Here is an 11,142-nt window from a genome sequence, read left to right as displayed (position 1 = left end):
AACACACACACACATATTATTTGTTATCTTAATTGCCTTAGAACATTGTACAAAGTTAACAGAATGAAAAAAAGGAAAAAACGGAAATTATCGAACTAAAACTTAAAAGAAAAAGTGGGACACGTGCTCCAAATTGTACTCCATAATGTACTTTACATAATTTATTAGTAATGTACTATATTTAGGAATCGTACAAAGTATAGAATACATGCGAGAATATATTAATGTGCATTATTTCAAATTGTTTGCAATTACACACGTATTACACACACACACGCAATGTAAATAAGTATTTTTAGTTTTAGGTAACCCATAGTTAAAATAAATGTTATATATATATGTACAAGTATGGTTTATAAATCTAAATCAACATGTCATTGAAATAAGCTAGTATTTGACCATAAATTTGACTTTCCAAGCCCATGAATACACAATCATAGTCACAGTTCAGTTCGACTAGCAACAATGGCTCCAGGGTGCCGGAGTCGAATGTGGTTATGCGTGGGGTCAGCTTGAGAGCTTCGAGCATAGCCAGCACCGTATCTTTGTTTGTCGTATAATCGCCCGAGTTCATAACTTCAATAGCGGCTGTTTTTAGATTAGGAAAGAACTTTTTAAAGTAATTGTGACGATCGCATAGCTTGGTGCTGGTGTTCTCGGTATTGCCCGAGTCGGTTAGCTCGCGATATGTCTTGAACTTGAGACGACGCTCCGATTCAATGTCCTCAATAGTGTTGCCAGGGTCCTTGTTTACGGGTATTAACTGGGAGGTGTGTGTACGCAAATCATTCAAATCCTGGGAGATGACGCACAACATAGCGGTGGCGGCGCGCTGACGTGCATCCTTCTTCTTGTCGGACTTGCCGTAGCGTTTGATTGAAGCCACAGCACAACAGGCCACAAATTGGGGTGCATTGGGGGAGCCGCTTTGTTGGACTATTTCAATGGTGGGCAATGGCATGTCATGACTGACACAGAAGTCGCGCAGTTCCTTTAGCATGTCGCGATTGTGATTGCCCATTTCGTCGACCAACTCATCGATGCCGGGTATCTCCCCGCTGTATTCGTTGCCATCACCATCTCCGCCGAGCTTAGTTCCAGGCAATTTTTTAATTTTACGTAGTACATTTAGAGCGCTTAAATGCTTGGCGTCTCGCTTTGATCGACCTGTGGACTTTCAAGTAATTTTAAGCAAAACAATTTGATGTGTGTGTTCGCCACCTACCGTTGCCATACGCTTCGATGTCAAGAAGCGTTACTTTGCACACGTAACCACCCTCTTCACCATCAATATATTCGTACACTGGGGCTGCTATTTTGTTTTGGGCGCAATATTCTTGAAGAGCAGAGACAGACGATTTGTTCTCCATCTATGTAAGTGCATACATATGTATGCATATGACGTAAGAAAATATGTAAGTGCAAACATAGGTTTTAAATTCGGGACTTACCCAAACTCGTTCAGCCGCTTACCTTGCAATGTATTATTTAGACGTCTCCGCCAATTCATGAAGTTGTAGTAGCGCTGCCGTCTGGAATGCCCGGCCAGCAGGCGGTGATAAATAGGTGTGAGTGCGGGCCGATACCGATAACGATGGTCTTTTTCAAATCACGGTTATTAAAAGTGCGATTTACAATTTTAAACTGCATACACGCAAGAAAGAAGAAACTAAAACGTTTAAGAAAATGTTAAAGTTTCAGGAAATTTCAGTTTTGACAACAAAAAATCAATGAAGGACGCAATCTACATTAAAACTGTAATCGTCCGATAGGCGATGTATCTTATGTTTGTTTCAAAATATGTTTTTAACGGTTCTTGTGTTCGTGTTGTCTTTGTTCAGGTCTCGTGTTGACTAAAATTAACATTCTGTTTTGAGCACGAAATGCTTGTACAAGGCCTATTGGGTATTTAAGAATATATTTCATGAAATAATTGGAATAGTCAATTAAATTGAAATACATGAATTGTTTGCATTTAAGTGGTAGATACACGTCATGTTGCAGTGAGTTGGCAGCACCAGCTTCCACTGCAACTCTGACTTAAACAAGTGTTGCTGCACTAATACACAGGTCGAGCAACAGCAGCAATCGGGCAAAGATTACGCTAGTGTATTTATTTTGCTCTGAAATTTGTTTCATAATCAATAACTACGAGCCGCAAAACAACTAGGCACACAACAGTTATAATTTTCTCGCATTACATATATATTCGTGAAAGCTTACAAGGTAGAATAAATTAAACTCGTTGAATGTCAAAATTTTGATGAATACAAAGAAAATCGTGTGAGGGGAGGAAGTGTGCACACATTTGGAATTATTTTGGTACTGGCAAAACAACAACTACAACTACGCCGAAGAAGGCGTCAAGACGGAGTATAAAAACATCAACATCAACACATCAGCTTTAGCATCAGTGCTATTTTACAGATCGTCGATCAGCAGTTAGCGCGTATATTAAATTATTGACACATACGTGCCAGTAATTAGAAGCAATTTAGGCGCGTGAGCAGCTCCAAACCCGATTAGAAAGTGCTCACGGAGCGGCGGCCAGGGTTAGGGTTCAATATGAATGACAGCGCAGCCTCGACGCCGTCGCCTGCGTCGGCGTCAGCAACGTCCGCCTCTGCTGCCGCCGGCTGCGATGCGGCGCGCGATAAAACAATAAATGTTGGCGAGAGCAGCAGCAGCGTGACGTTGTTAATTAAATCATCGAATCAACAATATGACGATATGAACATCGACAGTGATCTCTGCTGGACAGTGCAACGGCTCAAGAAGCAACTGTCGCTGGTATATCCAGGCAAACCGGTAAGTAAATACCCCCACTCCCACCCATCGTCCTTAATGCTGTCACCTTGCACATTACGTCAAAGATCCATAACAACAACAACAAAGCCACCCACACAGTTGTGTTAATAACATGTCCGTTTCGAGTAGTTATCTTATCATTTGTGCTTTTTTTTTGCCAGCACTTGCTTTGCTATTGTTATTGTTTATCATCATCTAGCTTGAGGCTTTCAAGTTAGCGACAAGTGCCTGCAAATTGCGTCTTAATTGACTTCGCGTATTTATTTGTGTGGTACACGTCAGTGGTACTCAAGTATTTTTGAACGTAACGTACGTGGCCTTGTAGCTCATTTAGATTTAATGAATATGATATCTTACAAATGCCTATTGCAGGACATCAATGATCAAAAATTAATATATTCCGGCAAACTGCTGGACGATGCACAAAAGTTATCAGAGGTAATACGAAGCTATAAAGATGTCTATCAGCAGCACCACATCTTTCATCTGGTCTGTGCTACCAAAAACATCATAAAACCACCAGTGAAAGCAACTGCAGCCCCCATCAAAGATACCACCCCAACGACCACAGTACGCAATGATGCCAGCAATCCGCGTCAAACTGCAAACGAGCTTCGGCAACGCAATGTGGCAGCCGCACAACCATTTCCTTATCAGCAACTGCAGCAACAGTCTCATCAACAACCAAATAATGCCGCACCCCATTCCTGGCTGCAGTTCTGGGAACGTGCAGAGATGGAACAAAATCAGCGAGCGGCCAACCAATACATACCGAATCCGATTGCTGCTGGAGCTGTAACATCGGGTCCACAAATGGCTTTTCAGCAACATGCAATGCTTTATAATGCCTGGATGCAACAGGTTTACGCACAGTACATGCAGGAATGGATGCAGCGGTAAGTAACAAATATAGAACTCTGAAATGTTCGTAGAATATTTTGAATTATTCTGAAACGGATTAATATTTCCAACTTGAAGAGTAATTTATTAAATTAACACTAATAAATTTTAAAATGCTTTTAATGTGTCATGATTTTCCATCTCCCCATAAAGTGTATGTCTAATTAATTATAATCAATTTTTCGTAATTAGCTCTTAACTGGCTTGAATAACGATGATACTAATTTACAAAATATGCTTTATTGTCATGACGAAAGCTTTTATCGGCCAGATAATGAGTATATTATTTTAAACACAATTAACATTTAATCGAATAATAATCAATAATAAATGTTAAGATTTGATCCAATTCCAAAAAGTGATAATACTTATCCACAAACATTTCTATTTACAGTCATCTAAAAATACTTTAACTAATCGCTCTCCATTGTTGTTCGTCCACAGCACGACAGCTCCGGGAATGGGCGCTGCTCCAACAAGCACAGACGCCACAGCCTTGCCACCAAATTTGCCATATGGGCGTCCTTTCCCGCACCACATGCCAATGGTGATGCCCATGCCCGGTAACTTTAACAATATGCGAGTACCTGGTGACACTGCACAGCCGCAGCCCCAGCCGGTGGTAGCAGCAGCTGCTGCTGCAGCTGCGGTTCAGCCCAATGAGCCACCACAAGCAGCAATTGGTCGTCAGAGGCAGGGGGGTAACTTTCCCAATATACAAGAGGAGCCAGAAATGCGAGACTGGCTCGATAGCTTCTTTTCCTTTACACGTCTGGGTATATTTGTGACAGTTTTGTATTTCAACTCGTCGCCCTTGCGGTGCTTGGTTGTAGTGCTCATAGCAAGCATTATTTATCTGTGAGTTCATCTTGCATTATGGGTAATAAACAAGGTAGTAATAATAATGGTTTTTATTTTTTTAAGCTATCACATCGGCGTTCTGCGTCGTCGTCGAGAACGCAACAACAACAATATTAATCGCAACAATAATGCCGCTGGCGAGGCTGCCGCCTTTGCGGCTGTGCAACAAATACAACGTATGATGGATGCCGTTGAGCGAGATAATAACGATCCACAGGATGTACCAGATGCTGCTCAGCCTGGCGTCCCTGCAGCCGATGCTGAGCCAGCGGTACAAGTACCAGCTGCAGCAGAGGCCCAGGAAGCGCCGGAAGCTGCTGCGTTGGCCAGCGCCAATGTTAATGCAGGTGGTGTCGAACAGGCAGCTGTGGCCGCCGAAGCTGCTGTTGTTGAGCCACCAAATGCCAATAATTCTGTGATTTCCGTTGTGCGCACCTTTGTCATTACGTTCTTCACATCGCTGTTGCCTGAGGCGCCGGCGCTGTAAAGGGCACCCAGTTGTCACCAATGCCTGTCCATAATTGATGCTCGCATGCAGCGGCGCTGATATCAGCTGCAGGCGACATACATATGTGCCTGGCTCTGAGTGCGATTTCCTCTTTATTCAATGTTAATTTTTTTGCATACCTGAACTATATACCATGTTTTTAGCTGATAATATGAATTACTATATTTATGAAACGTAACTTTTTGCTATATATGTATACATATATGTACGATATGTGTCTGTGTAATGTGCATAATGCTCTTAGAGCATTGCAAAAGGGCCTAACCCAATCCAATCCAAACCAAGCAAACCACCTCACCTCACACCACAATTGTCCCTGTCCCATAGCATCTATCTGCAATTTAATAGTTTAGTTATAAGTTTGTTTAGAGCGCTAATTGTTTGATGTGAATAATTACTACTGCGCTTAGTGGTAGACCAAATTGTGGATGAATTGCAATTACAAATAAATGAAAACCTATGCTTATTTGAATGTAAATAAACACGCATTTATTTGTGTAAGCTTAATATTGCCTCGGCACCTCTATATACTTGTATGTACATATTGCATTGTAGATGCCGCCGGCTATCAGCAGCGATTCCCTTCTGAAAAATTCTTATCAGGAGAACGCGCGGGCGTTTTATGAATGGAAAATTCCCACAGCCGCCATCGATCAACGACTCGAAACACTTTCACTTCTATATGTGTGGCTAAATATTCCCAAAAGTGGCCAGTAATAAATAAAGTCCAGACATAGGGTTTGATTCTATTACTATTTATACTGTATGTTCTTGTGCTTATACGAATTTGCAATTCACTTGAAGAAATAAAGTGTTGGCGACGCGAATTGATAGGGTTATCAGCTAATAAATGGGTCTGCATATCAGATATTTCCAAAACTCCTACAACAATTTTGCAACATAGATTTATAGTAGAGTTTTGAGCACGAAATGGAGGCTTTTAGAGACGAGCACAATATCATATAAAAAGTTTGTTAAAATTTAACAAATATGTAATTCTTTACACATTTTTCAATTTGTATATTTCTACGACTTACCCTTACCCTTTGAACTCAAAAATACAATAAAAGTGAAAACCGATAGCTTTATGTTTAATTATTATTAATTTTTTAATCAAATCCTTTTTAATAGTACATGTAGGTTTTAAAAAAATGTACCTAACTTTTTGTTTGTTAATGTTGCTTGATTTAAGATCTGTCCTAAAAGGACATTTATTAAGTTAGTTCATGTAGTGGCATCTTACAAAATATAAGATTAAATGGGGCTTCGAAGATTAAAACTAAAAGTTATTTGGAAGGCTCTAGTTGACCCGGAATGGAAGGTCAGCGGGTGGAGTCTTTTGAGACGTCTGTAAATGCCATGACAAAGCCATAAAGTTGCGCACTGGCCTAGTCGGGGCCGAAAGTTTTAAGGGTTAAGATATAGACTTACCTCTCTGCTACACCTTTTTAAATAGAATAATTAATTAACAGTTAACAATTAACAATCCCTCGGCTGCTGGGTTTTGAAATATGAAATCTTACGGGTATTGGTCATTCGTTGAAAAAAGCGTATTTAGGATTCGGTGCGTCGCAGATAGCGTTACTTGTTGTTATTTGAATTCAGTTCATTTTCGAGTGCTGCTGGCCAGCAACATCGAGCTAGAGATCTCTGGACGGCTTATCGCCTTTTATGAGTGCGGTCTCCCCACGCGCTGATAGAGGCGCGTCGGTATCGTCAGCCTGCCAGTTTTCAGAAGGTTTTGAACGCTCAGAGCAAACGCATCGTCGTGAATCCAAGTAAGTAGTATAGTCGGTTCTTAAGCGTTTTTCAAATTGGTAAACCCAAGATATGTTGCGATTGCTGCAACTGCGCGCGAGACTCGCAACAACAGCGCAACGCGATGCGCTGGCAGCTCAGCTGCACACCAGACAGCGGCATGTAAGTGTAGAAAATATCGTAAAACTGCTTGAATCCGATTTAAGATTTTAATATTTATTATAGCAAGGTCGTGTCATAGCCATTAGACGGGAGGATCAGTCGGTCTGGGAGCGCAGAGCACCCTTTGGACCTACCCATGTACAGAAGCTGGTTAAACAAGGCGTGAAGGTTATAGTGCAGCCCTCGAATAGGCGTGCCTATCCGATGCAGGTTTGAATGATAAAATATATATAAATATCAAACTATCAATATTTAACGTGTTAAGGTGTTAAGGCTTATCTGCATATCCGATGCAGGTTAGAATGATAAAAAATATATATAAATATCAATATATCAATATTTAACGTATGAGAACGCAGGCTTATCTGCATGTCCTATCCATGTTAGAATGATAATATATATATATATAAATATGAATTTATCAATAATTAACCTATAAGAACAGTTAATTAGGTACATTTTATTAACACACCCCCAAAAAGTTAGCCATCAAATTAATCAAACCTTTTAAGTTTTCTATGAACGAACATATAGCAACAGTCTAAAAAAAGCATTTCCTATTTACTTGGAATACTCTACATCCAATGCCATTCCAAATCAATAGCTCTATAAATTAGCGCGCTCTAATCTCTAAAATCATATCAACATCATGCGAGCTACTGCCTGTACCTCTCATAAAAATAAAAAAATACAAAAACATTCCTACACACCCCCCAGAGCGCGGCACATAAATACCATTTTAACCTGATAAGCTATATTTGGGAACACTTGGCCTTGGAAAATAACAAGTTAAACGACCACTTTTTCGGCTTATCGTCGACAGGCTTATCTGCAAGCTGGCGCTCAGATACAAGAGGACATCAGTGATGCATCAGTTATATTTGGGGTTAAGCAAGTGCCGATTGATGCCTTGATTCCAGGCAAGACTTACTGCTTCTTTTCGCACACGATCAAGGCGCAGGAGTCCAATATGCCTCTATTGGATGCGGTGTTGGAAAAGGTGCGACCGAATATATACTCTCGAAATATATTAGAACTACATAGATATCCCTTGAACTGATTGCAGAAAATACGCCTCATCGACTACGAGCGGATTATCGATGAGCGAGGCTCTCGCCAGGTGGCTTTTGGCAAATATGCGGGCGTCGCCGGCATGGTTAACATTCTTCATGGTATAGGACTACGTCTGCTGGCCCTGGGCCATCACACGCCCTTCATGCACATTGGTCCCGCTCACAACTATCGCAATTCTTCGATGGCTCGTCAGGCTGTGCGCGATTGTGGCTATGAAATATCCTTGGGTATGATGCCTAGATCGATAGGCCCACTCACATTTATCTTCACGGGCTCTGGAAATGTGTCGCAGGGGGCGCAGGAAGTGTTCTCAGAGCTGCCAATTGAGTATGTGCCTCCAGAGATGCTGCGTAAGGTGTCCGAGCATGGCAGTAAGTAGTGAGGTAGAACTTGTAGAAATCATGCTTATTATCTCCCCCATCTTCAAAACAAGGCCAGAACAAGTTGTACGGCTGCGAGGTGAGTCGGTCGGATCATTTGGAGCGTCGTGAGGGCGGTGGCTTCGATGCCAAGGAATACGATGAGTTTCCCGAACGTTATATATCAACATTCAGTCAGAAGGTAGCCCCCTATGCCTCAGCGATCGTCAATGGCATTTACTGGGCTGTTGGCAGTCCCAAACTTATCAGCATACCCGATGCTAAAAACTTACTGCGTCCGGCCAATACGCCCTGGTTGCCCACCAGCAAAGGAAGTCCTGCACTGCCTCATCGCATGCTCGCAATCTGTGACATATCTGCCGATCCCGGTGGTTCCATAGAGTTTATGAACGAGTGCACTACAATAGATACCCCCTTCTGCCTCTACGATGCTGATCGGAACAAGGATACGAAAAGTTTCAAAGGTCCTGGAGTTCTAGTGTGCTCCATCGACAATATGCCAACCCAGCTGCCGCGTGAATCCACAGATCTATTTGGTGAACTCCTGGCTCCTTTCGTTCACGATATTATTAAGAGCGATGCGAAGAAGTCCTTGCACGAAGAGCAATTCCCCTACCCAATACAGTCTGTAAGTATAAGGTACAATTAGGGTATAGAATATATAATACGATTAGCATTATGAAGAGCTTTTATGGTCTGTGCGAACAACAACCTTAGATGGCATTATCAAAAAGCACTCCCTTTTATCTCAAATTATCTCTCGCACTCGCATATAGGCCATTATCGCTAGCAATGGTAAGATGACAGAGAACTACGAATACATTCAAGAGCTACGCGAGGCAAACAGTAATCGTTCCCGCAACAAGATGGAGGGTCGTTGTGAGTCAAATAAGAATGTGCTAGTCTTGGGGGCTGGCATGGTTTCCGCACCCTTGGTGGAGTGGTTGCATCGGGAGAAGGATGTCAACATAACCGTTTGCTCCCAGGCGAAGGAGGAGGCGGATCGACTGGCCCACCAATATGCTGGAGTCGACAGCGTCTATCTGAATGTGAACGAGAGTACGGGACATCTGCAGGAGTTGTGTGGCAAGGCAGACATTGTGATCTCACTGTTACCCTACAGCCTGCACGGCATGATCGCCCGCTATTGTGTCGCTGAGCGTACGCACATGGTTACTGCCAGCTATCTGAACGATGAGATTTCCGAGCTGCACGATGAGGCGCGTGCTAATGGAGTAACCATTATGAACGAGGTGGGTCTGGACCCTGGTATCGATCATTTATTGGCCCTGGAGTGCATACACGAGGTGCAGGAGAAGGGTGGCGTCATTGAGTCCTTTGTTAGCTATTGTGGAGGCTTGCCCGCTCCTGAGCATTCTAATAACTCGCTGCGCTACAAGTTCTCATGGTCCCCGCGCGGCGTTTTGCTAAACACACTCTCAGCCGCCAAGTATCTCAATCAGGGTCAGATAGTAGAGATTTCTGGAGGTGGTGAGCTGATGTCGAATCCACGCAGCTTGGACTTTTTGCCCGGCTTCGCACTGGAGGGCTTCCCGAATCGTGACTCAACCAAGTATGGATCGCTCTATGGTCTAGGAAGCGATGTGCACACTCTGCTGAGAGGCACCATACGCTACAAGGGCTTCTCTGAGTCCATAAAGCCTATGCAGTTACTGGGTCTCATCGACCCAGAGCCACATTCGTTGCTGCATCCAAGCGGACCAGATATCACCTGGCGCCAGTTGATTACTAATTTACTGGGCATGTCCGATACGAGCATTTTCTTTGAGAATCTGAGGCAGAAACTTACCGAACGCATTGGCGACATCGAGGGCATTGAGAGCTTGGGTCTGCTGGATGATACACCTGTGGTTAAGCTGAATACTCCTCTGGATACGCTCAGTCATTACCTCTCCAAACGACTAGCCTTTGGTAAGTTTTTAAAGTCCCAGCTCCGCTTCCTTGTTAAGTATACCCTTTAACATATAGAGCGGGATGAACGCGATCTGGTCATTCTTCGGCATGAGGTGGGCATTAGGTGGCCCGATGGTCGTCGTGAGGAGCGAGGCATTAACTTTGTTGTTTATGGTCAGCCTCAGGGTCACTCTGCCATGGCCATGACTGTGGGAAAACCAGCGGCGATTGCTGCCAAAATGATATTGGATGGTAAGTTGAAAACTAAATTCAATGTTATACGAGTAGTCTGAACATAATAATAATGAAAATAATCTCTCTTACATTCTAGGCGAAATCCAGGAACGCGGTGTGCTGCTGCCATTTACTCCAGACATCTATCGTCCTATGTTGCAGCGTTTGAGATCTGAGGGTTTGACTGCCACCGAAACATCCAGATGGCTTAATTAGACTTATGTAGTAGTATGTTCAGCTTAACGTTTAAATAACGCAATTTTGTATGATTTTTGTTAAATTAAATGATTTTTAAATTTAATTTTTTTATACTATTAAGGTATTAAAATTGAGAGTTTTACAAAGTCTGCGATTTTTATTGGAATCCAGTATTATTTGGACTTTTTAGTTGGATGTTTGTTGAATTAAATGATTTTAAAATTTAATTTTTAAATACGATTAGATAATTCAAAATTCATAGTTTTTAAATTCATTTTATTGGAATCCAATACTATTTGGACTTTTTAGTTGGATGTTTGTAGAATCGAATGATTTTTAAATTAA

At 42.2% G+C, this 11,142-nt stretch overlaps 3 protein-coding genes across 4 annotated transcripts; 2 read left to right on the top strand and 1 right to left on the bottom strand.

Annotated features, from left to right (window-relative positions):
* Positions 1–171: 171 nt before the first annotated feature.
* Positions 172–1,661, bottom strand: LOC115631095. Of its 2 annotated transcripts, none has more exons than XM_030527746.1 (3): positions 1,452–1,661; positions 1,226–1,370; positions 172–1,167 (listed from the first exon to the last, which is right to left on the bottom strand). In XM_030527746.1, exons 2-3 carry the CDS (start codon positions 1,368–1,370, stop codon positions 362–364), a joined length of 951 nt encoding a protein of 316 aa, XP_030383606.1. In that variant the 5' UTR covers positions 1,452–1,661; the 3' UTR covers positions 172–361. The 2 variants fall into 2 exon arrangements, with proteins under 2 accessions (XP_030383606.1, XP_030383607.1); XM_030527747.1 differs by having other exon boundaries at positions 1,474–1,661.
* Positions 1,662–2,565: 904 nt separating this feature from the next.
* LOC115631195 (homocysteine-responsive endoplasmic reticulum-resident ubiquitin-like domain member 2 protein) lies at positions 2,566–5,555 on the top strand. Its single transcript, XM_030527886.1, has 4 exons — positions 2,566–2,808; positions 3,181–3,704; positions 4,153–4,566; positions 4,633–5,555. The coding sequence occupies exons 1-4, from the start codon at positions 2,566–2,568 to the stop codon at positions 5,054–5,056; spliced, it is 1,605 nt and encodes a 534-aa protein (XP_030383746.1). The 3' UTR covers positions 5,057–5,555.
* A 1,306-nt stretch (positions 5,556–6,861) lies between these two features.
* LOC115631210 (alpha-aminoadipic semialdehyde synthase, mitochondrial) lies at positions 6,862–10,900 on the top strand. The gene is made up of 8 exons (XM_030527915.1): positions 6,862–6,997; positions 7,061–7,207; positions 7,821–7,997; positions 8,064–8,442; positions 8,505–9,079; positions 9,228–10,383; positions 10,441–10,617; positions 10,697–10,900. Exons 1-8 carry the CDS (start codon positions 6,908–6,910, stop codon positions 10,813–10,815), a joined length of 2,820 nt encoding a protein of 939 aa, XP_030383775.1. The 5' UTR covers positions 6,862–6,907; the 3' UTR covers positions 10,816–10,900.
* The last annotated feature ends 242 nt before the right edge of the window (positions 10,901–11,142 follow it).

This window comes from Scaptodrosophila lebanonensis, unplaced genomic scaffold, assembly GCF_003285725.1.
Source record: "Scaptodrosophila lebanonensis strain 11010-0011.00,11010-0021.00 unplaced genomic scaffold, SlebRS2 tig00001412-arrow-pilon, whole genome shotgun sequence".
Taxonomy (NCBI): Eukaryota; Metazoa; Arthropoda; class Insecta; order Diptera; family Drosophilidae; genus Scaptodrosophila; species Scaptodrosophila lebanonensis.
Note: the sequence above shows the minus strand (reverse complement) of the source record. Positions and strands in the feature narration are given on the sequence as shown.